This window comes from Pseudochaenichthys georgianus, chromosome 19 (assembly GCF_902827115.2).
Source record: "Pseudochaenichthys georgianus chromosome 19, fPseGeo1.2, whole genome shotgun sequence".
Lineage (NCBI taxonomy): Eukaryota > Metazoa > Chordata > Actinopteri > Perciformes > Channichthyidae > Pseudochaenichthys > Pseudochaenichthys georgianus.
Genome location: NC_047521.1, coordinates 17,872,215 through 17,899,628, shown reverse-complemented (window position 1 = coordinate 17,899,628; position 27,414 = coordinate 17,872,215). Strand labels below are relative to the sequence as shown.

The following is a 27,414-nucleotide window of genomic DNA, read 5'->3' as shown; positions in this document are numbered from 1 at the left end:
TTCAGAAGTACAAAAATCCTGAACACTCTGAATATTGAGTTGTTTTTCTCAGGAAGTATTCATATTCTGTAAATTAAAGGTGGGGTAGGTAAGTTTGAGAAACTGGCTCGAGATTTGTGTATTTTCAAATTCTTGCGCACTCGAGCTGGTTTCTCCAAAATGTCCAACCCCACCATTAAAGATAGAATTTAAAATGTAATCTGAAAATGTTTTCCTCTAAATATGTATTTATTTAGATATTGTTTGTATAATTGTAAATCCTTGAGAAATACATGTTCAACATTTGTTTTGTGTTGACAGAGCAGTTAAAACTATTCATAATGTCTCTGTGAGGAAATGTATTTAATATCTTTAGGAGCGCATAAAACTGGAGATCAAAAGAATAATAAATGATGTATTTTGTCCTGCTTATAGATTTATAAAGATATGTATAGATCAAGAACACAGAAGTAAAGAATGCTGAACTGAGAAAAACATTGCATTTAAACCAATAAACAATCTATGCTGTGTGATGCACCAAATCAATTCCCTATATATGTCATTTTTGTTCACTGGCATATTAAAAACTCCCCCCCCCCCCCCCCTCTGACATGCCAGCCTTATAAATACAGTATCCATGTACACAATCAACAGGTTGTCATGTAGAATGCTTACACATTGATTTGAAAACCTTTTCCTTAGGAAAAAGAATAAACAACTTTACCATGCAAGGAGGTTACAGGTATTATCAACAGCAAATTGCTCTAAGGATGTTGGAAAAAATAAACAGTATATACTGGAACATTTATTTTTAAAGACACACAGTAAATTCAAGATAATGCACAAATAACATGCTTTTGCATAGAAATGGTGTAGATTGGATTTTATTTTTTAATATGAAAGCCCAGGAATTAAGAGTGGGTATATTCAGCACACATTGAACACTGTAAGAAGTTGCATTATATTCAGTCAGTGAGTCTGCGCCTGAAACAGTTTAATCTGTGAGGTCTGGACACCACGACTGCTCTGTGTTCTGAGTCTGGACGCCAATGCTGGCCCTTCGCGACGACGCGCTCTCGCTGTCCCTGCTCTCCATGGAGCCCCCGTTCCCCAGCAGGCACTCCAGACTGGTCTGCTCCATGGCAGACGGGTCGCCCAGAGGAGGACCGGGCTCTAAAGCCTCCGATCCTTAATCCAGGGAGGATCCAAGAGGGTCGGGAGGCAACGTGGGTGCAGAGGCAGAGGGGTTTAAGTCCTCCATGTGTAAGATAGAGTTGTCCTGTATCAGATTGTGGGATGTTGGGGCGGAGATCAGAACACAAATGTCCTCCCGTGAGGCTTGTGAAGAGCTGAAATCAGGGGGCAGACAGAGGTGGGGGTAAGAGCTGGACGGGGAGTCTAGCAGGCTGTGTGTGGACGTAGCTGGACGGGCGCCGGACAAACGGCAAGTGTACTCCTCTCTCTCACTGGGAGGGTGGAGGCACAGAGTGGGCTGGGACTGGCTGATGGTGGTGGGGCTCGAACTGAGAGGTCTGTTGTCGGAGTGTTTGTGCCCAGGTTGAGGCGCCAGGTCTGGGCATCCACCCTGGAAGCACGGGCTGACTCTGAGAAGAGGAGGGCTGGTCCGTGGATGTGTAGTCACGCTCTCAGGGCCAATGGGGGCAGAGTTTGCAGAGAGACAATAGTTTGCAGGCGGACTCGAGGATTGGTTGCTCACTGTTAGCGTCTCAGCAGCTCCACCGTAGCTCAAGTTGGAAGCATGCGGGACACCTTGGTGGATCCCAGGGTCCAGGTGGTAGGTTGGAGGTAAATTGAAGGGCGTGCCGGGGGCGGGGGCGGCGAGGTGGCCAGACACCATTTGGACGCCATACGGATATGAGGCTTTGTAGTGATGAACAGATAGATGAGACTGGAGAAGGTGCATCATGTGTTGCAGGCTCCTGGTGATCTCAGATACTTCCTGGTTTAGTGAGTCCATCTGCGTAGAGAGGGCACAAAGTTTAGCTGTGACGTAGTCTTTGAACAAATTCTTGCCTACCTTACATTCTCTATATTTACACTGAGCAATAGAGGCAAAGCACAGCTTCAAAGTACAAACAAACAGTTTTGCCCAATTGAGTCCCCCATTCATCGTCTATCTTTGAGGTTAAATATTGGATTTATGTCCAGGTATAGTTTTAAGATGGCCTCCCAAAAAGGAAGCAAACCCTTTTTAATCCCCTCTATGACTTTTAGAAATGAATTCTTATGCGGTAGTGAAATCCAGAGGGACACAAAGTGAGGTAACTGACGCAAATAGGGAAGGAAGCAGACAGGAAACTGAGTACAAGGGAGCGAAACAAGAAGAAAAGGGGGCAAAAAGTAGAGCTAGGTTGTCATCTTAACTCTTTTTTTTCTTCAGATTGACGAGTCAGCACTCCTGGCTACCCTCTGCATTGCAGAAGTGCCCTGCTGATTAATTAATATGAATCTGACACAGCACCTTGGCCCATCTGGATCCTCCCAATGCACCTTCTTTAGATTTATTTACATTCAGGTGAAGAGTGCAGAGCAGACTGAGATATAAGTATAACTACTTCCCCCTGTGTACGTGTACAAACATGGCTTATTCTGGATGGGATGCCAGAAAATAAAAGAGAACATATGTTGAGTTTCCTTCTTATTTTGTTTGCTCTAAAGTCCATTTTAAGACTGAAACAATATATTTAATATCAAAATAGCATGCAGATCATATTTTCTAGTCAACATTTCATCAATGCTAACTGTTTTTTAAATGCCCAAAAATACTTCAAACGAAGAGAGGGATTCCAAAATAATATATTCAGATCTTTTAGGCGACGTTTCCTTTGGTCCGATCAATGTGACTTTAGGTGAAGGGGCTGTACCTTACCTTTTGGTTGAGTTGACTGATGCTGTGTCGGACATCCTCTGTCTCCAGCAGCAGAGCGGCATTGGCCTGTGTGGAGTCTGGGTAAAACAAAAAGAGGCGGACTGAGTATATACTGCATGCATACAGTTGAATATTCTTCAAGTAAATGTGTTGGACTTCCACTGAACTGAATGTGATAGTAATCCCAGAACGATAGCAATCATCAGTAAGAGCTCGGGTCACGCTCTGTACGCTGCTTTGACCCCTGTTGTCCTTTTACATGTTCTCTGACTCTTTGGACACATGGCTGTCATTTAATTCCCCCTGCCCTCTCACATTTCCCCCAGAAGGACGTGGGGAATATTATTGGATCCACAGTTTGACCTCTTGAGTTTACCTCCAGCCATCTGGCACCCGGGTGACCCTCGCAGCTGGAGGCGGGCTCTGCTTACCTTGGGTGCTGCCTCCCGTGCTGGCTCTGGGCCCGCTGTGCTCCACGTTGAAGTGGAATGCGTGTCCGTTGTCTTCGATACCGTCTACGAGCCTGGCAGGGAGGAGAAGCTGGAGTTAATGTAACAGTAGAGCTTTTTCAATTATCATCAGAGCTATCAGAGGGCACAGGATTGGGCCATGAGATCTGCTGCTGGCAGGGGCCCATGCGGGTTTGAACATGAGGAGGAGAGCCCGGTCTGGAGGGGCGGACACCCGAGCTCTCTGAACCAGCACGCACCCATATCTCGGACTTACTAGATGACTCAGGGATACATTATGAATACAGATGGTTGGGGCAAGAGGATAAGGTGCTCTGGTAATGAAATGCAGTGACATCTGCTGAAATATGCAATGCAAATACACCCATTTACATTAAGTGGATCATTCAAGTACCTGTGGCACGACTTTAGGTGTCTGTTACTGCGACGCCTTACTTTAATCCGTCAAAAACGATGGATGATGTCGATGGCACAGGCAGGTTAGTTCATACATTGTTATGTTATTTCTTAAAGGGGGGAAATGATAACAAATATTACTTCATGTAATATAATTGAAAATGGCTCTTACAAAAATGTGTGTAGCACTTCAAATAATATGGCTTATTTAAAGCTAATTTACTTGCACGACTCCTGCTGTTCTAAATTAGTTTCCTCATGGTTGATTGCACATAAGGTTGCTTTGGATAAAAGCGCAATGTAAGCTGAGCGAAAACAGCGTGATGCCAACGTAAAGATATTTTAGTTAAGGATAGCACTAAGGATGAATGTTGTTCCTATATTGCATTACGATGAATGAATGGGTGTTCAAATATTTCAATATATTTTTATATATATCCAATATATTTCATTTTGTCTTGTTTTCTGCTAGTCTTTTTTATTTTATTTCATTTGCACAATACCTGGGACTGAGTTCAGGGGGTCCAAAGCAGGTAACGGTTGGGATGAGCAGCTTTGAAGGCTTTTGCTCGGCCCCCGTCGCTACCTGAGCTGAAGTTGAGGCTGTGGAGGATTTAGGGGAGGAGTTGTGCTCTTTTTTGGACGGCAGCTGGGGGGACGAGCTCTGTCCGTGGACGGCACGACTCAAGTTGGGGGAACGGCAGCGTCGCAGAGTGTTAAACTGCCGCAACTCGTCCCCCAGGAGGTTCCCCAGAGAGGTGCGGCGAACAGGGCTGCTGAAGCTCGGCAGCAGGAGGTTTCGGCGGGAGCGGGTAGCCGGAGAGAGGGGGAAGTCGTCAGGGTCATCCCCCTTTGTCTCCACGATAGAGGGGAGCCTGGATTCCTGCTAAAACAGTAAATAAAAATGTGACATACTGTAATAACTGGACCCTTTTTATTGAAATGTTCACTACCAAGGTGTGCATTTATCCTAAATCTGCCTGTTTTATTTTGAAGGATGGTGATGATTATATATGGTGACACTGAAATATTACATTTGAAAGCTGCTGATTATTGTGTTATTTAGATTTTAAGATAAGATAAGATGGACGTTTATTAATCCCAGTGGGGAAATTCAATAGTTTAAACAGCAACAGGATGAGATTGAAAAACAGGACAGCACAGATTCACACAAGATTAAAGATTAATACAATTAAAGATACACATTCTAAGTATACAGGTAAGTAACTGTTAAAATGATAAATGAGATATGAGATATCAATGGGATAGAGCTGATCATATTTTCATTACATAATTCTGCTTGTGAGTAAAAAACTATTAACTTACATACACTTTTAATGCAGACACAGTGAATTCTGTAAACAGTGTTTTAATAGTGGAAGAATAAGGCTGGAGATAAGCATACTGTGCAGTACATGCATGGTGAGAAAAGTAGCTCATAAGGTTTCCCATCAGGAGAGCTATACTGACCCAGTTAGCTAGCTCCAGGGACTAAGCCACTCTACTTTTAAATGGGGTTCAACCTGTAGGGGAAGTCCTAGCACAAACCCTCCCCCAGCAGCACTCACACGCAATATATATAAGTCCCCTGAAAACACAGGAGTTTTACCTTAAAAAAACAGAAACGCAAAAACTCTGGAATTGATTTGACACAAATGCACCTTTAAAGACAATTGAATTGGGGTCTACTTTCAAAGAAGTCATGAACAGGCTTTGGAAAGTATTATAACTTACAACTATGTTCAGGAAACCGTGTGTGGTGCTAAAAAGAATAATGAGAGCCCTGAGAGAAGAAAACTTAATTTGAACTCACGTGGTGAAGCCTGGGAGACCGTGAAAACCTGCTGAGACCCTGCAGTAACAAAAAGAAAGCGAGAAGCATTACAAAAGATAATCTCGAATCAAAACTTATTTTTCAAATAACTTCTGTAACAAACCTTTAACTTGAATTTAAATGTATTTACACATTTGGGAATTAATGGTGCCTTTTGGAGTTTACTTATAAGCATACAGAAGTCATGTAGACTGAGGGCTGAACCATCACCTAAATATAATACAAATCAATACGGAGCCATTATTTGAGACATCTGTTTTTGACCTTCAAGTCTACTTCCAGTGATCAGCAACACATTACAAACATGCAGTGTTATTCCTTATAATGCATTCTGAAAGATAACTTTAACTAACGCGGAATATATCTTGGCATGTTACCACCACCTGTTGATCAGTGGAATAGTGGGATGCCATTGGGAGCAAAGAAAGTAGAGGTCAAAGACTCCACAGGGACCATATTATTAATTTAGCTGATGTCTGGCCATTTTTAAAATGCATTCAATTCAAATGTGTCATTCTAAATGACCTGGCCAGTGATAAAGCCTTTGCTTCACTCTCTCTAAACTCGAATGCAGAAACATCCCAGTGAAGGTTTGTCTTTCTGCTGGCTAAATTGTAAGCAATTTAGAAAAATTGCCAGCTGGATGGGAAATGAAACTGTGGTAATGGGAAGTCTTCCTTCATGTGTGAAAAATATGTGCTTCTGACAACAGGGCTTAATGGGACAACACAAGCCACAGTCTATCGCTCTACCCGTGAAATAGTGCCAGTAATGCTCCTTGATGCAGAACGGCAATTCACAAAGGAAACACATTAAATGTAATCTTTCATCGAGAACAATACTGAGTTTAAAAATCATCAAGACTGTTAAAAGGAAAACATAATTCCAGCTGTTGGACTGCATCTCCACAGATAGTGTTGCTATGTGAGGAAGAGAGGACAATTATATGAGTCTATTCAAGGCAGGGACTAATTCCCCATATAATGAAAAACTAACCCTGGGGCAACACAGACTGATTAGCCAGCCAGAGATATTGGTGCCAAATTAAAGAACATCAATATCACTTAATGGGGCGCAGATGCCACAAGTGTCCTATCAAAGTGGGTTACTTCATTGAGGGAAGGTTTTCTGTCACTTTTAAGCGTGCTGTCTTGACATACTTACAAAACCTTTTACAGACAGAGGGTGTGTCAGTGTTTTGCATGATGGGCCACTTTTCAAATCCAAAACACAAGAGGGAAAATCTGCATATGGTATACAACCAGATGTTATGGTTAGAAGATGAGTCAATCTCACTAAATATCTGGAAATCGTGTTGGCGGATAATTTGGGAAAATGTGATGTTTTAAAAACATAATGGAAATAAGAACCACAGCTGAGAGAGTGTTTATTCATCCAGTCTGAGTTAAACTGGGTTTATTACAAACATTGTTGATCTATTCTACTGAAAGCATGAATTGAAAATGTCGAATAAAACCTTTTTTGTCAAATCTTCTCTGAGCTCCTTCAGTCCTGTCCTATCCAGTCCAACGTGTCATCAACATTTCTCTAGCTTTAAAGAAAACCTTCTCTCTCCCACCACATGGTTTCCAGTGGCTGTCTTTATCAACTTTGTTAAGCTGTCGTTGTCATGTGAGGCTCCACAGGGGGTTGCTTCCCTTTAACTCCTGACCGGCCAGCTTGTTCTTCACACTCCAAGTCTACCGACAACTTAACTCTCCCTGTGGCGACACGGTCCTTATACTCTGGCATATCTGGACTCAGTGCTGGTCCCCTGGAGGTGGAATGACCTTCCCACTCTGCCCAGGACAGCACAGTCCCCCCTTATCTCTCAAAACTCACACCCCCTTAAGAAATAAAGAATAGTCGAATTTGGTAGAATTTGCATTCCCAATAATTTTACCTGACCTTAATCCTGCAGCAAGTTTTTTAAGGCACTAAAGGGAAACAAAAACATATTTGACATTGACATATCATTTCAAATTGCTAGAGGCTAACTGTGTTGGTATGCCCATTGGTGCTGAGCAGGTACAACAGGTGTTCATTGTTTGTAATGATTTTTCACTGGCTGCAGCAAAAACAACTCTATGAGAGCAGTGGGAGTAAAGCCAAACATCAGAGTTGCGCCCCACAGCCAATCAATCAGCTGAAACTCAACGGAAAGCTCCGAAAGCCAGATGGGACCTGACCTTTCTAACAAATATGATTATGATACATTTAAATTATAGCCACGTTTAAAAAAAAATAATCTTTGAACTATTAGAGTGTTGGTAATCAAACAATTTTAACGTATTTGATTCCTACAGTTTAAATCATAAAAGACAAACTTGAAAGTCAACTGTAAATGTTGGTCCGATGTTAAAAAGAAAACACAAACAAGTATTTGTCTCTGTTTGCATTGAACGAAGTGAAAGAAGCTGTGTCATGGCCTGGCTCTTGGCCATAACAAAAACGTGGAATGGACACGATATAAGGAAAGTATTTATTATAAACAAAACAACTAAACAAAAGAGCTACCACAATGGGATGTGTTAATCAGTAAGATCACTCAGTAGTGTAGGTGTGGGTGTGTGAACATGGTGTGGTGCAAGGTGTTGAATGCCAAACTAAGAGGAAGGGGGGGGAAAGCATAAGTCTGGTAGCTGCTCTCAAAAGCAGATCCTCCAGCAGAGAGAGCGAACGAGACTCTGGCTCGAGCCTTTCACTCCTCCGGTACCGGCGGCCAGGTGCCCTCAATCAGCGCTGATAGGGAGGAAGGGAGATCTTTAAAGGGCCATAGACACACAACAGGAGAGAGTAAAGCAGGGGTCGTCACAGCTGTAAGATGTTATTGTTCTCTAACAGAAAACCCATTAAATCGAAATTAAATGGACACCACTGCAGTAAAAGTTAAAATGACAAGATAAAGAGGGATACCTTTTACTGTAATTGGCATGCCCACCATCTGTTAGGTTTCACTACAAATGACTGATTGCTGTACAGTCAGCATACAATTCTTATAAGTATCTCTCAAGTGTAAAATAACCTCCCATCCTACAACAGCCACCCATTCAAATAAGGATAGGGCCAGCAAGATTGTATATACATGAGAGAGAGTATGTGTGTGTGTGTGTGTGTGTGTGTGTGTGTGTGTGTGTGTGTGTGTGTGTGTGTGTGTGTGTGTGTGTGTGTGTGTGTGTGTGTGTGTGTGTGTGTGTGTGTGTGTGTGTGTGTGTGTGTGTGTGTGTGTGTGTGTGTGTGTGTGTGTGTGTGTGTGTGTGTGTGTGTGTGTGTGTGTGGGGGACCTGGCAGCTCCACCAGGCAGCTGAGCACTCCTTCATCCTGTCAGGGGGGGGGGGGGGGGGGGGGTGAGATACAAGTACAGAGCCAGTACAAAACCCCAGAGAAACCTGCTTGAATCACAATTAAAGACTATCATAACTCTAATCATATATGTACATATAGGGCATGCATACACAGAGGAGGAGTTTCTGAGAAGAAGGTCATTTTTCTCCAATAACAATCCATTATGCATGGCTTGTGGAAGAGGCTAAATGTTATCTATGATGTCTCTTTTTGGAATTAAACACCTACAAAATTATCTTTGTGTTTTAGAAAATATCATCATTGCAGTTGAAGCTGATTCACTTAGGCTAGCTGGCAACAATAAATCTAGTAAATTATTGCAGCCAGCATAGTTTCCCTGTTCTAATATTCCAAAGCAAACAAACAAAAAACAAAATGAATGAACTAATGAGCAACCAAACCATCAGACAAAGGGAAAGGCCTGTGGGAGCCAGGGGAAGTGCTTGAAAGTATAAAATGCCTGAGACAGTGAAATGAGGATGAGATTGGTCAATTCCTTTGGGGAGAATTCATTTGTTTTCAGACAGTTAGAAAAAACGCCATGCAGGACAGCCATTTATGTTTATGCAATGTCTTTGTAATGATTTAAGCTATTATTTTGGGGGGGGTTTAAGACTTACTTACTTGAGACACATCATTTAACAATGTCCGACAACATGCGCTACATGTGTAAGTTCGACGGGTGCATTTTTCTGCACGTTAGGAGGATTGTCTTTCCTTGCGTAATGCTTTCTTAAATAACTGTGAGGGGCAGCAGCATTGAGAAGAGGTCAGTGTATGGGTGTAATGTCATCCTGCTGGGCTTTGGGGTGGCAACATGGAAGAGATACGGCCGCCTGACAGTGGCACCCATGCATAGAAATTGGTCTGACAATCAAGCCACCAACAGCCCTTTGGTTGTTGTGGTAGAACAAGTGTTAAGGAGAGTGACAAACACACCTTGGGGGGGGGGACACAAAGGTGTTGCATTGTGTGTTGTGGGCTCTATTCTAGTCAATTTTATTTAGCAAGAAAAAGTTGTCTTTTTTGATTGATTGATTGATTGATTGATATACTTTATTAATCCCCGTGGGGAAATTGTTTCTCTGCATTTGACCCATCCTAGTGTTAGGAGCAGTGGGCTGCCATTTTGAACAGCGCCCGGGGAGCAGTGTGGGGAACGGTGCCTTGCTCAGGGACACCTCGGTAGCACTTGGTCTTGCCGGGACTTGAACTGGTGACCTTCCAGTTGCCAAGCCAAGTCCCTATCGACTTCGCCACCACCGTCGTCTTACACACAAACATGATCTTTTGGTGTTAGCACTCGAGAATCAAAGTGCACATTTGTGACTCTTTTGAACCAATGTTGAACTATCATGCAGGCTGACATCCATTGTAGAAGTTGAACAAATAGTTTCTAGCTTCTTGACCACAATATCATTGAATTTCTGACTTTCCCAAGTACTAACATGTGCGTAATACTCAGAGTTAAGCACACTTGAAAAACGGTGTTCTTTGCCAGTGACAGCTTTTACAATTCTGCCCCAATTTGAACCCCAACTACTTTTAACCAACGCCAGATATCTGTGTGTGAGTTTGTTTTCAGTACCTCATCCTGGCTGCCCTCACGAAGGTTATAAGTGAGGTTGTTGTGGATGTTGGATGTGAACACACTGGCGTACTCCGGATACAGTTCCAGCACCTCTCTCAGACCGCGCACGTTGATATACTGCAGGTCGCAGTAGGTCAGCGCCTTCACATCGGCGTTGGTCTTGATCACCTGGTCTGGTCCAGGCAGGTCAGAACCAAAGAGGTTCCCTTTTACTGAAATCAAAAAAATACATTATCACGATTGTGCTCTTATACAAAAACATGATGTCAAAAAAGCCCAAATACGAACCTATCAACGCCAGCACCATGTGGTCTTTCAGCACCTCCAGGGACCCGGAGCAGACAAAGTAGTTGGCATGCAGCGCGTCACCGTGACGGATGAGGTACTCGCCAGGGACGCAGAAGGACGTTTTTATATGGAGGGAGAGCGAGCGCAGGCAGCCACGACTGGCCCCCTGAAAGACCGGCAGCTGGAGGATGTCCTTATTCAGATGCATGGCGATGTCGGCCCGCAGCTCATCAGGGAAATCATGCAGGAGCTGGGGAAGTGTGACAGATGTAATGAGGTGTGACACTCAATGGTAATTAGGTAGTGGACTGTGTTGCCACCAGTTACCCTCTTATGAATTTCAATAGGATGTCAATTGGTTGTGTATGGGGCTGGGCAGCCATGTGTTAGGAAAGATCAGGAATAATTGCAGGTGCAAAGGATTCTGATTTCAGATTTCAGGGCTCAATTACTATCTAAACATCGCCTCGGGGTTTCAAGAGGGCAGAAAGCAGCATGTCCTAAAGTGTTAGATGACAACAACAATGTAAGGGACTCCTACCATGTTGACATCTATACCATTGTTGACCGACCACGTGGTCTGGAAGTACTCCAACATGCGCTGCTTGATCTGCTGGGGCAAACGGTGGACACGGATGAAGTCCTTCAGGTCGTTCATGCGTGTGTGGTAGAGAGAGCGCCGGGAGTACATGCGCTGGATGATGGCCGTCACGTTACCGAAAACCAGGGCATGCATCAGTGCTGTGTGAGGGAGAGAATAGACAAGTATTAAAGCCCTTAGTAATAATGATATAACGTTTGGATATTTGTTCATAGGCAATCTAAATTCTATTCTGAAAGCTGTTCTTTTAGCACAATTATAATGGGTGGAAATGTGTTTACTTTCTATACATTTTCAAGGGTTACATTTCCTGCTTTAAAATATGAATCTCAATTTCTATTGATCACAAAACAAATCTCACACTTGTTACTGTTTATTTGTCTTTTGATTGCAGCTCAGAAATTCATAGCTGCATTTATCTCTGTTTTAACAAGCAGTCTGTGAACAAAGCATAATTACCTTCCGGATTGTTGCACCAATAATTGCCACCTCAACTAAAATAATCTGTTTATTGGTTTATAAAGATGGCTACAAGCTGTGTTTTAAAGGCCAGCCAATCCCTCCATCCCACTTCCTGCTGAATCACTAATGCTGGCGTTCCACACAGAGGCACTGTTATGCCAAGACACCAGAGGGACAATGAACCGTGGCGTCAGACATACCGCCGATGAGCATAGTGCAGATGGAGAAGATCTTCTCAGCATCGGTGTTGGCACAGACATTGCCGAAGCCCACACTGGTCAGACTGCTGAGGGTGAAATAAAGGGCGGCGATGTAGGAGCTGCGCACTGTCGGGCCGCCCACCGTGCTGTTGATGTAAGGCGTATCCAGCCGTTTGCCCAGCTCATGAAGCCACCCTTGAAGGAGAAGGCAGAGCAGGAGCGAACAGTGTCAAAAGGTTCATGTTAGCGTTGTGTCTGCGTGTCGGCTCTGAGACAGATGGTAGTGTCAGGATGGTGCAGAATTACCTGGTCTTGGACAGACAGCAGTGTGTGTTTGTGTTTGTGTGTCAGAAAGAGATCTCTGCAGTGTCAGGAACTGGCATTTTGGTGAGGGACAGGGTCGAGTTAGACCAGGTCTTGTGGGTTAAGAAGACATAGCGTTAGCAGGTGTGCGCTAAGTTAACCCTGCTACTGTACAGATGGAACAAACTGTCAGAAATGTACCACATATAGTGACACTAATGGAAACGGCAAATTAGGCTTGATGTTGAATCGTATTTATTTGTATTTTATTTTGCTGTAGATTGTCACAGTATGTGTGTTGCCGTTTATGTTCGTTTAAAAATTATAAATGGTGGTTAAACTGTAGAATTAAACAAGTTTGTAGTCAATTTGGACATACAAAAAAAAGCTTTAATTGCAGGGAATTATGTAAATAATAATATGTTTAGAGAAGTGTTCAGATATCCTAGAGATAATTCCTAGACTAGAAAAACCCGTCAAGTTTTTAGGTTTTCTCTACCAGTTACTTTTTTGTATCAGGATTTCATCTGCGTACCCACGGCCCTCATTCGAGTGTCAGAGTCAGGTATTCGCATATATATCACCACTGAGCAGGGCTTCACAACCAGTTAAGGGGTCCATTTGGGACACAACTAAATCTAATCTATTTTCTTAATTATTGGATTTTTCCTTTTATACAGAGAATTTAACTGACTAATAAAAAGAGAGATTGTCAGCACTGTGCTTAAGGCAAGGCAAGTTTATTTATATAGCACTTTTCAACACAAGGCAATTCAAAGTGCTTTACAAAAAATGAAAGACATTAAGAAAATGGCATTTAAAATCAGTCATTAAAAAGAAAAGCTAATAAAATAAACATTAAAAGAAAAAATACATGGATAAAAGTTACAGTGCAGTCTAAGATATGAATAGTTCAATTAAAAGCAGCGACTTAAATAAAAAAGTTTTTTAAAAAGTAAAAGGTCATCCAGCGCATGTTCTCCCGGCGCTCTCTCTACCACACACGCATGAACGTGTGAAACAATTTCTAAATGTATCCTTTACCGAGAAACAATGCATGATTCCCCCACCTTTGCTGCATAAACCCCCCAACCTGACCTTCATACATCAGCAAGGCCCCAATCAGACTCACCTATTTCCCTGGTATCATTGATCGTTATCTCCCAGCGTCCAATCATGTACCAGATGCAGGCCATCCAGTGTGCCAGCAGGGCAAACACAGACATGAGTAGGGTCAGCACCATGGCGCTGTACTGGGAGTAGCGGTCGAGCTTCTGAAGCAGACGGAACAGGCGTAGCAGGCGAACTGTTTTAAGCAGGTGGACAAGGGAGGTCTAAAGAGGAGAAGTGGGGGACATTGTGAGGGAGAAAAGGAAAGAGGAAGTGAAGCCATGTTATATCTGGAAACACACTTTGACTACAAAAACACAGCTGAATATCACAGCTTGGATAAGCAGTCATTTCATTTCATTTCAAACCTTTATTTATACAGATAAATCCAGCAGTGATTTACTTTGCTCAAACAAATGCGCTTATCTTGTATAAAATGCGCTATTTAGCGAGAGTGCACTCACCACGGTGATGTTAAAGGCATACAGCAGGTCAAAGGGCAGGGCAGCCAACAGGTCCACAAAGAACCAGCTGGTGGCGTAATGGATCCAAATGGAGCGCGCCTCAACCACCACCTGCCCTGACTGGCTCACATAGGTGGTGCGGAAGTTCAGGATAATGTCTGCAAATAAAACAAAAAGGTTATTTTGTTTCCCCAGCGATTAAAAGATGGTATAGACTGACTGATTGTTAACAGTGAGAAAAGGTTTGTTATAATGACAACAATAAATGATTTGAGATGAGAGGAATATGCACGCAAATATAGAACAGCTTGAATATGAACATACAAATCACGGAGAGACAGGTCATCTTCATCTTAGTGTCAGAATGTGGCGAGCACATAACAAGCAGACCTCTGGCTGTGTGGTCTGATGTAGGAACACTCATCTGTGATGCAAGCTGTGCATGTTTGCGGAGAAGTTGGCTCATCACTCAATTCACCTCTCAGTTATGAAAATCTACAAGAAGGTAAGATGTTTATGCCAAAATGTTTAATTTCAAATTCAAATTTCCCTGAATCCTTTTGGCTAGCATGCTTTTTTGTGTGCTATTTGGGGCTTCTTTTACATGCAATCTATCAATGACATGTCTTTGGAAGCCAAATTACAATCAAATAAAAGTCTGGAAAGTGATATAATATATTGAGCTTGCAGAAACAAAGTTGAAAAAAGTTCCTCCCTAGCTTGGCTGATGGCGTCTCTCCTCGTGCCATGCTGAGAGACTCGGACATTTTCTCATACACTAAAGGGAACATGTTGAGGTTCAGCCACCTGAATTCTTGGGTGCATCCCTTTTGACAATAAAAGGCATTACAAACTAGGAATTCCTCGGAGAGTGGAAGGAAATTCCTAAGGGAATACAAAACCAGGTTGATTAGAACTAGGAAATGGGGTACTTTCAGGGGAAAAGGATGCCACTGTGGCTCTTGGATACCCTGTTGCCATAGGTGGCAAGAGAGAAAAGAAAATGGACAGATACCTAATGAAAATGTCATGTCATTATATATGTTTTTGAAAAGCACCAGAATGCTCTTGTGATTCTTAGTATCAAGTATAGTTCCACATGCATTGATTTGACCAAACATGACCATCAAGATGTATGGATGAAATTGGCTTGATGGTGTTTAAACCACAATTTGTAATCTACAATAGCAATAGGTTGATCCACAGAGCAATGACTTCAGGTACAAATCATGGAGCCGTGTCTTCTTTTCATCACTAACCTATAATAAAGAGCATTTCCACTACAATGTCGCTGGGGATGGTGGAGCGCCCGGCTGTGACGGTGTCATCGTACGGTGTGAAGCTGACGTTGTAGGGCACGGTGATAGCCACATAGAAGGTGGCCAGCAGAATGAGCCAGTCCCACAGCGCCTTGGACACGCTGTAGTGGAGCAGAATGAAGCGTGACTTCTTCACGGCCGCCACCTTATACTCCGGTATTGAAGGCTTTTCAATCATGCTCTGTAAAAGTGAGAAAATACCTTGGTAAGAATACATACACAGTCATTAAGTTAAACACAACAAATAGCCTCTTATATTTCAAGCTTATGTATATATATATATACAAAAAACACCTGCAACACATTAGAGAAGCTGCATCACTTAATGAAAAGATGGTTATGGGCAGAGCTGTGTAAATACATATTATTCAGATTTGAGATCGCCTCGCCAACATTTAGCAGAAACAGTTGATATAAATGTCAATGCTGTCTATTGTGCCCTGACCGCTAATAATTTAATACCGTATGCAACTCAAGTGAAACTGAAATGGCTATGCTGCTTGGTTATCTATTCTTGACAGCCTCCTAATAGACAGTGATAAACCTTTGAAATGGCTGTGCAGTAATAACACCAAATGGCAGATATAGGCCTGTGGTCAGTGAGGGGGAAATTCATTACCAACAATGACGCCTTATACTCTCATACATGACTTGGCCTTGGCTTAAATTCGTCCCTCCAAATGCCATTAGTGCTTTAAGTGTCCGGCGGTACGGTACAATTGCCGTCAGCAGCGTTTATTTCGAAAAGTCATAATTATTCATTCCACTCGTTTACTTTTTATTGAGAAAATCCAATTGCAGGAAGCTTGAATTGCTCTTGCTGATGAGGTGGGGAATCCATTCGATGCATAATGAGAGTGCAGTTCTCCAAATGGAGCCTTGCACTCGGCACATAATAGCCTTAACTATGTTTAGGAGACAGGCGGAGAAGCTATTAGATTTGACAGTGGTGAGAGGGGAACAGAAAGGAGAGTTAAATGAGTAATCTATCCTAAAACACCGCGGCCCCTTCAGAAACAGGTGGTGGCAAGCATCAAGGAGGTTGGGTAATAAAGTCGCAACAAGATATTTCATTATAAGGGCTGTGAAGCTAACTTGGAGAGAATATAATATTTTATAGCAACAGAGTGCTGCAGGAATGAGTCCTAAAACCAGAAATATGAGTTAACAATTTTGCCCTCCATGTTCTCAAAGTCAACCATTTTCTTTGTATGCGTTTCTCATGAGATGTGGCCTAATCAGACTTCAAAGGTGGTCAGGGAAATTAAACATCCTCATGAGAAGTCTGCTTTTACAGCGGTGTTTGAACTTGCACTCTTTCAAACTATTCCATCTAAAACTTTCTTACTTGTAGATCAATTAATGTATCATGGTATGAGAAAATATTTTTGTAGAAAAGATAATCGTGTTAAATGAAATTACACCTACCTAAGAAGAGAAGCAATGGTGTGAAGTTTGTGTATAGCCTAATGTAGCTTTTTACTTCAGTTAATTGCATTTATGTCGTAATTTTTGTTGAGGTAACCAATGCTATGTGTTAAATGCCGGTTTAGCCTACAAAAGTACGTCATCCCTGCAGCAGTCCTTTCTATTGGGGAAGGATGTACAACTTTGTCTTGTATTATTCTTAGAAAAAAAATACCGGGGGATATTTAAACCAAATCTTAAAGTTCAATGATGTTCCCAGCTAAATAACTTTTAAAGCTGTATTAATTATGGCTGCTTGACACGGGACACTCAATGTATTCCCAGTGAAAAATAGCAGAAAGCTGTCATCAACAGCAGTGGCATATGATGGCTAACTTATGATAGTTTAAGCATTGTCAGCAAAAGCTGGACTGTTTATTTTCATTTGCCTTACAACACAAGAGGTCAGTGCAGCCAACTGACCTTCGGCACCCAAGGGCGTCATGTCCCAATGATTAGAAAAGAAAAGCCCAGCACTTTGGGGACATGCATCTCACACAGCCACAGCTGGTCTGCTCTTCATTAACTCACCATGTGGCTAAGAGCTTACTGTTCCAACTACAAGTCCCAGCATGCTCTGGGCTCCAGCCCTGTTTATGATGGGAAAGAGGATACACACGGCGTACCATGTGTCTCAAGCACTCCCTCAAGCAAGAATCTATTGCAGAGGATGCTCAGCCAATATTTTTATACCACAAAATAATAACTTTCAACAATGCAGCGGGAGTGCAGAACAATACAAACTGCAGTCAACCTCTCTCAATTGACTCCTTGCTTTGCTCGGTACTTATTATTGGATTTTAGAATCACTACATCTACTACTCTTGGCATTAAGATCTGCAGTTTCAACAATCAATACATTGCCTAACAGCAAGCAACTAAAGATACACATTTGCTGTCTGAAAGTGTGTGTGCGTGAGTGTTTAGAGGGCAACAATAAAAAAAAGAAAACAATATAAACTGAGGGAAAGTAAGATGTGAATGTGAGCTCTGTATTTCACAGTCAACCAAATAAGTATTTGAATCAACACTTTAAAATGCCTCCAGGTTAGACGTTTTTGACATGTGCATTAAAGTGAAAAGAATTGTGGCTCTCCCCTGGGAAGTGGCTACAATGAACAGCGTGCCTGGTTATACTGTAGTAGTAGCCGATACACTCATGGGTTGACAGCATCATAACGGCCAGAACAGACACAACAACAACTCAGTGTTTGTCTTCAGGCAAAGAAAAGCTCAAGCTGAACATGTTTTGAAGAGGCAACGCAGTGTGTGGTATTATACGGTCCAATTCATAATTTTGCTTTCTTCTACATTTTGAAAATGTGCTACACAAAATGTACTTTTGAAATCAGTTTACGGATTTGCATTTGAGTATTTTTATCTCAGTACTTTAGATACTTTAAGCAGTCACTTGCCACCTCTATGTTTTGTCTTTAAGGCTTTAATCTGAAGATGCATGTGTTTTTCAGGAAGGAAATAGTATAGCTCCCCCCTTTTCTTCCCTGCCTGGTAGGATGATGGCTACAAATAGAGATCAGAGGAGATGTGACTGGCCGTGCTGTGGAGGCATAGGAAGATAGCTAACTTCTACTGAGAGGCAGACAGAAAGACAGACAGATGGACAAAGTCAGAAAAATATAGAGGGAGAGACAGAGTAAGAATGAGTAAAAAAGAATGGGAGAAATATAGGCATAGATGACAGTGGTGGAGTAAGTATGTTTGACCCTTGCTTAACTTAACAAAGCAAAACTCTATATCAAATGAATGCCCTGAATATCCAGTAGAAACACTGATTTTGCAGAAGAAATGTCAGTGTCAGCGTTATTTTCTTCATGCTATATTTTCTAAACAGGATGTTTTTTTCAGTCAAGGTCCCCTTACAAAAGAGAGAACAGAGTCTATGAACTTTTTAAAACCAAATATGGATTGTGAAAGCAATATTGTATATATATATATATGTTGCCAGGTCATTTACTTTTAGAGTATCATATTTTAAAATGTTTTATGTATTTTATATATACAAATTGAACAGCATTTCCCTCTAGATTGTAATCAAGTGTGGACAATGAAAGTGTTCCTGTTGAGGACAAGCAACCCATTTTCAAATTCCACTTTAAAAATTAGAAGGAGTGGAGAGGCAGCCCTTCCATATTTGAGCTGTAGTGGGAAAGCAAGAGCGAAAGGGTGGGGTAATTCAGAAGCAGAGGAACATGGGTGGCTTCACAGAGTGACAGACAATCCAGAGGGATGAAGCCGAAATGAGATGACGTTAGAGTGACAGATGGAGAGGGAGAGAAAACGTGCGAAAGCAGCAAATACAAAGAAAGCTAAATGCAGGGGGAACCATAGGGCACCAGTGGTAGTAAATAAGTAGATTTACTCAAGTACTGTATTTAACTACAATGTTGATGTACTTGTACTTCACTTGAGAACTTCAATGTGTTGTTACTTCGTACTTAACCCCACTACAATTCAAAGGTAAATATTATACTTTTACGCTACTACATTTATTTAATACCTTTAGTTACTTTGAAGATTTGGATTAATAATGTGAAATATCATCACTTAAAATAAGACTTTAGTTACACCATATGCGGACCAGAACCAACTCCCGAGTGGCCCAGCGTCCCACGGCCAAATTCCTACACTAGTACAGACCATGAACGCGACACTCCGCGTTGCCTAGAAACCACCAAACCACAACGCAGTGCATGAAAGTGCATCTAGTGGTGATAGTAACGGTGGTCCTATGATAGCAACTCTAAAACATGTCTCTCTCAACTCTGACGCGTAAACAGAGACACAACGGTCAGTGATCTTGTGGAGCAGATGCGCGCATTCCAAGTCAAGCTGGACCTTTTCGCGACCGACTTGAGCACGGGTCGGATGCTGCATTTTCAGACGCTCCCCAAACACATCACATCCCCGGCACAAATCAAGGATATTAGCTATCTGTGTGCTCAGTATGTTTGGATCAGCATGTATGTGAATCAAGCTTTTCACACATGAACTCTGACAGCACTCTTCACGAGCCAAAAATCACTGCTCTTGTTTAAAACAAAAAATGTCACTTCTCCTATTGAGAAAGTATTGATGCATTAGTCTAATGCATCACTATTTATAATAAAACATTAACAATATATATTAATCTAATATGGGCTAATCTGCATAATGAGTACTTTTACTTTTGGTACTTAAAGTATATTTTAATGCTAATACTTTTATACGTCTAACATTGTGATAGCAGGACTTTTACTGCAACTGGGTATTCCTACACTCTGGTACTTCTACTTTTTCCACCTCTGTAGGGTAAAGAACGATGAGAGGTAGAGACTCAGAAAACAACTAAGACTAACTCGATTACCAAATATAAATAACTCTATGAATGCCGATTATTTGACACATAAACCAAACAAATAGACCCTGGGATGTGTTTGTCAGTTATTCTTGAGAAAGTAGTAGGCTATTAACTCGTGCTACTCACCTTAACCAAATTCTGATAATATTCCATGTTTGTTCCAGGTTTGTTTATTTTTTCTTAGTATTTTTAGTTCAATTTAGCGTTATTATTAAGCTAGTTTTTTCCAAACCGGTTGTTAGCTAAACTTGCTACTTGCTACGTTAAATTTAAGTGCCGTTTCCGTGGTTACCCGCAGTGTATGTTACCACTCAAACTGTAGAAAATATGTAAAATATAAGTAGTAGCCTACAGTGTACTTAGTTTTCCCACCTCTGCATATTTATTTACCATTCTCCATAACTCGAGTGCAAAACTAAATATATCGTTTTTATACATAAATTCCCCCCAAAATATACAGTTTTCAATATTATACAATACAAATATCCACACAGTGTTGATCAGATATTGAAGGCTTGGCTACAATCGCCTAAAACCTGCTTGTCACTTTAATTCATAGTGTTTATTAATCTCTAAATCCTGATTTATTTAGTTTGCTTTGAGTTCTATAGCCAAATCATTGCAAACATTTACCACACAAGTTGAAATAAAGATGAGAACATGGTTGCAATGTTGCTGTGAAGAATATTATTTCTTGCTTTATAAATTATTCCTGTCCTAAATTGTACAATATTGTGATTTCCAGATATGATTGGTAGGCTATACAATTATATTTTAAGACTTTTATGATGGTGAATTTTAATATGAAGATAAGTGCCATAAGGGGAAAAAATAAAAAAATAATATGTTTTAGGGCATTCATCATGCCTTCCTAATATTTTTGACATTCATCAGAAACTTCATTCAGAATTGATATTATGATATTATGCTTTATGAGTAGGCCATTTTATGAATTGAACAGTAACATCTGAGAGGTGCATGAAGAGACAATCCAGTCAAATTGTGAGTAATACAAAGTGGGAGTCTGGAGTTTGAGTCTATTGCATGTCATTATTGCTTTGAGTTTCATTCTCATTCAAGATGCATTGTATCAGTTTAACACTGTTGGCAGGTCTGCACACTTATTTTCCAAGATCCCTGATAGATTCACAAGACACTGTAGCTGTCAAATACCAAGAAAAACAAAACAACACCTTACAGAAATAGATCTAATTTGTATTCTAACCAGTAGATGTTTTTGTTTTGTATCCAAAAACACACAGTTTGCCTGCATTTATAATATGCACCATCATCACAGGCTTTTTATGAACTATTCATAGTCTAACTGTATGTTACTTTCCCTCCCTAGTCCCTCCCTAGGGATAGAAATGAATTAGGCGCTGGTTATTTTCTTCAGCATGGACTTGAACATTTTTTATGAGTTAAAAGAAAAAAGTATGTTCAAACTAAAATGCTGAATCTGGTTCATGATGTGCGTGCTCATTTTCTCCTACCTACAATGTGATTTTTATGTATAATTCAGATTGTTTGTCCGCTTTAGAGAATTCACAAATAACATCTGTGTGAATGACTAAACACTTTAAAATGTTAATGTACCTAGTGGTAGAACACATTATCTCTGATTGTTGAGGGTGTGTTCAGTTTTTTTGGTGCATAAGATTGGACTATTAGAATAGGTGTGTGCATGATATCAGTGAACTGTGCCATCTGTAAAAAGGTAAGAATGGAAGCAAGTCAGCAGGAGGTCTGGCAAACTGAGTGGAGGTTTAGCACGTTGATTCCCATGAAGACACCTGCAGGTCAGTACAGAGAGCAGCAGCAGAGCTTTTGTTTCGTGAACAGGAAGCGGGTCAGGTTCATGTGAGGGCATTTATCACTGCCTTTACAGAAGCTTTTAATCTGAATTAGTAATTTTTTCGGTTAAACGTTTAATCATTTGGTCTATAAATGTCACACAACAGTAAAAAAAATGGATATTACATGACCTTTTTAAATAGCTTGTTTTTTGTCTGACACACATTCAAAAACACAAATTCTTCATTTAACAACCATTTAAAACTGAGAGAAAGCAGCAACTGTGGTGTCCTTCGGGCCTGTAATAACAGGAAAATATGGTAGATATTCTAACATAAATGTTCCCAAGTTAGATATGAAGTACCTCCTTTTTCTTTCTACCTGAAACAACTTTTCCTGCTCAGTCTCATGAATAACATTTTCCTGGAGTGCAACTGTATTATTCACAGCCTATGAAGGCCTTTGTTCTGTAGAAATAACAAGTGGGAATGAAACCGATGATAGCTAGGGTCTATTTCACCTCGACATGGCCCCTTGAGGTACTTGAAACACAACCGCACTTGAAACACAAAACAGCACTTATCTGAATATGATTGAAAGCTATAAGGAAAGAGTCCATTGTATCCTTAAACAACAACTTACTTATACATATATAATGTGAAGATACAGCGGCCTAATTTTGACATAACAGCAAATGTAATTTAATGGAACATGGTGGTGACAATGACATTGATCATGTAGCAACTAATTTGAGGTGTTGAAATTCCCCCAAAAAATGATGATGATGATGATGATGATGATGATGATGATGATGATGATGATGATGATGATGATGATGATGATGATGATGATGGGAATCTGGATCAAGACATTTTATATTTCCTTCCTAGATCTCATCTCTTAAATATTAACATTCTTAATTTTACTTCAAGATTTAGGGTTGTGCATTTCATGGTATCCCAGAGAGAATGTGTCACACACAAATATACCGTCGCAGCCAATCAGCAGTATTTGAGAGTAGTAAAAGTACTTACGCCCCCAAGGTTGACATCCCTTTTTCTTCCCCTGCAGAACTGGCTGGTCAGGTGGGTCAGCATGGTGCGTCCACGCTTCCTGGCCTCCCTGAAGTGAGAGCTGCTCTTCCTCCTCCTCTTGTCCTCTGAAACTTTCACAAAGTTGCTCAGATCAGCGCAAGCTCAAATTAATGATTATATTTGAATCTTTTTTCAACCGTCCCCAATGTCTCTCCTCTGACTGACACCTTTTTAAATATCTTTCTTTGTTTCTTATTTTTAATTGAATTGATATAGTTCCATTTTTAAATGTGTTCTACTTTTCAACTGTGATTGTCATTGTTATAGGGACAGTATTTTCAGTTTTTTTTAAGTTTCCTATATCCTTATAAAGATGATAAAGAATAAGAAAAGATCAGGGCATGTCAGTAAGTAAGACAAATAACACCTGAGGAATATTCATCAACATAAAGTAATTACATGTCTTTTTTGATGCTGAATATTCCTCCCTGTTGCAGTTAATAATAATAATAATTCCTTACATTTATTATAGCGCTTTTTCCAGTGCTCAAAGCGCTTTACAAATCACACACATATTTTACATACATGCAATGGTCACTGTGGACAATACCCACAGGAGCAAGTTCAGGTGAAGTGTCTTGCCCAAGGACACACCGGCTTTACAGACGCAGCAGCGGCGGGTCTCACCCCTTGATCTGATGATCATTGCACAGCGCACTGCGCCACACCGTCCCGCCTCGAGGTCATCGAGGCGCTTTTACAAGTACACATTAGTATCATACATGTACTGTGGACATTACCCACAGGAGCAAATCCGGGTGAAGTGTCTTGCCCAAGGACACAACGGCCTGACGCAGTGGCGGCAGGAGCGGGTTTCGAACTGGAGTTCCCCAGCACCCCCCTTGATCTGATGATCAGATGCACAGACCACTGCGCCACCCGTCCCAGTTCCCCAAGTAAGACACAAAAACACCTCCAACTAGTAGGTGCTTGACTTTCCTTTCGATTGCATTTTCTCACAATGATTTCCCCCGGCATACTGCTTGATTTTTGCAACAGACTGTGTCCAGGTTCCACTCAAGGAGATCGACGCCCCGAATCAAACTCCCATTGCGAAAACATTGTCTGAGTTCAGTGAACGGATTCCAACACAACCACAAACTGCTGGGCACAATGTGACAGTGATGAACAAGAGCACAGGTAGAAACAGAGAGCTGGGAACCAGAGGATGACCTGCTCGTAAATCATGCTCCAAGTAAGCAAACACTTTTCTTTGGTAAGAAACCCTGTAGCCTACCTTCCTTCTTGCTGTTGTGGTGGGCCCTTCCATAGGTGTCCGTGATGTCCTTGAATGAGAAGAGGAAGAGAACCATTTCGCCCTTTTCGTTCTTTATGGGCACGATGTCAAGCAGACACCAGAAGGCCACACCTGGAACACAATCTCTATTTATTGAATGAAGGCAAATCGTCAGCATGCAGTGTAATGTTATAGATCTCTTAATGACTTCAGTGATGGCTCCAAGCGCTGTGATATCCCATGTCATCATGCCAGCGCTCACGTGTGTCAAGTATAGCCATAGCCTTTCTAAAAATAGACCTCCAATTAGATATGGATCATGTTCAGGAGGAGTGTGCACAGAGAGAAAGAGCAAGACACAGGGTTGGTTTTAACAAGTCAGGCAGGGAAGGAGCGCCATAGATGTAAGACCTCGTCGTAACCCAGACCGCTCATTAGCTACTCTGCAGAATCTCTTGTCCCCAGTGTGTGTGTGTGTGTGTGTGTGTGTGTGTGTGTGTGTGTGTGTGTGTGTGTGTGTGTGTGTGTGTGTGTGTGTGTGTGTGTGTGTGTGTGTGTGTGTGTGTGTGTGTGTGTGTGTGTGTGTGTGTGTGTGTGTGTGTGTGTGTGTGTGTGTGTGTGTGTGTGTGTGTGTGTGTGTGTGTGACCAAGGAAGACAATAGTTATGTTGTGTCTTGGCTCAAGGCGATGGGTGTAACTACACTGTACAACATGAGAAAAGCTATTTGTGTGTGTTTTGTGCTTGCAAGCATTAGGCGCTAAAGGTACATTCACTAAAGTATTGTCCACATTTGAGGTACTTTTATTTTACTCAAGTATCTTCTTTTAATGGTATTTTCTACTTCTACTCTCCACAGAGGGAAATCAAATGCTTTGTAATGACAGCTTTAGTTACTGTTATTTCACAGATAAGGATTTGTAATACGGAACTGAAGAAAATGAAATGCATGAGAATGGAAATGGTGTTGTGTCTTAACTGCATTGTGTTTTTTATTTGGGCATATAATAAATGATTGTGTATTTCCCCTCATTAGTTATACTGTCGCTGCCTTACTGTAACTGCATTACTGTACTGTGGAAGAAGAAGAAGAAAAGAAGAAGAAGAAGAAGAAGAAGAAGAAGAAGAAGAAGAAGAAGAAGAAGAAGAAGAAGAAGAAGAAGAAGAAGAAGAAGAAGAAGAAGAAGAAGAAGAAGAAGAAGAAGAAGAAGAAGAAGAAATCCATCAGCATAATTAGCGGCTCTCACACTTCGAGGCAGCAGGTCTGGAAAGAGAATCCCGTGTGCCGATCAGAGAGGATTAAACGGTGTTGTTTGTTCTTTTGAAATGCATGCCATGGTATTTTGAGTCTGATACAGGTTGTCAGAAGGATTAAGAAGAAATGGATTTAAACTACAGTGGTAAACAATCACATACACAGTGTGTACAGTACCTTGTATTTTCTACACTACAAAACGATGACTGGGGCGAGGTACTGGATTGAGATCTGCTGGAAGTGTGCCTCTCTATTGACAAATGTGTAGAAGATTTAAAAACAAGTTTAGGCACCTGTAAATGTCCTAAATCGTCACGATTTGCCCAAAATGGTGATATTAAGGATGCATTGGAAGTAGTGCTGCGTACCTGGACTCACATTCAGGTTCAGGTCCGGACTCAAGTCCAGAGGTTCAGGTTCAGGTCCGGACTTATAAGTCCGGACCTGAACCCATGGCTTGTGTCAAGTTGTGTGAGTAACTAAAGTGAACTTATTGTGAGCTAATTATCAATTAAAAATGAACTCATAATCAACTCAAATTCAAACTCGTCAGGTTTATTTTGCTCCCTTCCAACTTGTGTCTACATTTCTCTACAAAGTACAAATGTAAAAAAAACACTTTTTGCCACTTTTCTACAACTCTGCTTGTGTACATTATACAGGAGTACATACTACATACATAGTGATGTACATACATACTGTTAGAAATTAAAATCAATGTTGATATGGCGTAATTTTGAGTTAAATACACTATTTAATTTAAATCAGTTTTATTCTGAAAAAAACGGAAGTTCACAATATTAACTTAATGCTTTTATTCTGAAAATTCTTCCGTTCCGGTTAGCATTAGCATGTGGCGAAATGCTACGTTTTCAAACCGTGAATCGAAGGTGAAATGACATGTGATGTTGTACACTGAGCACACTGGGGTTAGCACTCATTTATTGACGCTGAATAACGTTTATCAGGGAATATTTAAATAACCACAGACACCAGAATATACGTAAGTGCTAGTTTTTTTGCGAGTCCAAGTACCGGTTCCCGACGTTCCGGTTTTAACCGGACTTGAACCGAAACTTTTTACAAGTCCAGTACCGGTTCGGCGTACCGGTACACAGCACTAATTGGAAGTGTGTGCTACTGTATGGTGAATGAAATATATAACATATGTTATCTTCATGAATGTGTCCCATGCTCAATCCTATATGTGACTGTATTTTTTTATGTGTACTTGTAGCAAAGTTTCAACTGTTAATCATTTTTAGATTTGTATTTACTTTATTTTGTATCATTATCTCACCTTTTAGTATCTTATATGATGCCATATGTTTGAATCTAGGACAGTTCTTGTATCAACAAATTAGATCAAGACTGACTTTGAGAGTTTTGTTCCGGAACACAAGTGCAGTCCTTCAGACCTCTTGCCCTCATGTGAAGGGACAAGAAAAGCGGAGTGCAGATTTTCACTTGACCTTATGGTTTTATTTGAATACTAATGAGCACCAAGTGCAAAAAGTATCCCAGTGCTGACATGCATTATTTCAAAGTCAGGATCCCTGTGGGGAATCATAATAAAACCAAAATGTTAAATCTAAAAATAAATGTGCTCTCCATAGAGATGAATACAAACGAAATCACACAATGAACTGCTCCAGCAGAATCCGACAGAATCCAGTTCAAATCAACGGAACACAAGATGACAGGAATGTTAATTGGCAAACAATCTTTGAAGAAAACGAAGATTATGCCAACACATTTAGGGCTCTCTCCTCCCTATCTTCTTTGCCGTGCACGCACCATTTTTCTTGTAGAAGTGGACCTCGGCCTGGTACTCCTCTCGGCCCTCCAGAGCCTTCTCCATCTGCTGGGCCACGTGCTCGCAGGTGTCCATGCCGTACAGGAAGCGGCAGCTGCAGTTCTTCTGCATCACCTCCGTTCTGGTGAAGCCCGTCAGTTCAC

The 27,414-nt window shown here is 41.1% G+C and overlaps 1 protein-coding gene across 1 annotated transcript; it reads right to left on the bottom strand.

Moving 5' to 3' along the window:
• Window positions 1–800: 800 nt before the first annotated feature.
• On the bottom strand, window positions 801–27,414 carry kcnh4b (potassium voltage-gated channel, subfamily H (eag-related), member 4b). Its single transcript, XM_034107630.1, is given in 15 exon segments — window positions 801–1,957; window positions 2,870–2,946; window positions 3,301–3,392; window positions 4,239–4,618; window positions 5,549–5,587; window positions 10,503–10,717; window positions 10,794–11,043; window positions 11,335–11,534; window positions 12,057–12,251; window positions 13,492–13,693; window positions 13,934–14,091; window positions 15,193–15,433; window positions 22,906–23,030; window positions 24,203–24,334; window positions 27,253–27,414. Coding segments are annotated over 15 exon segments (3,420 nt in total). The 5' UTR covers window positions 27,383–27,414; the 3' UTR covers window positions 801–973.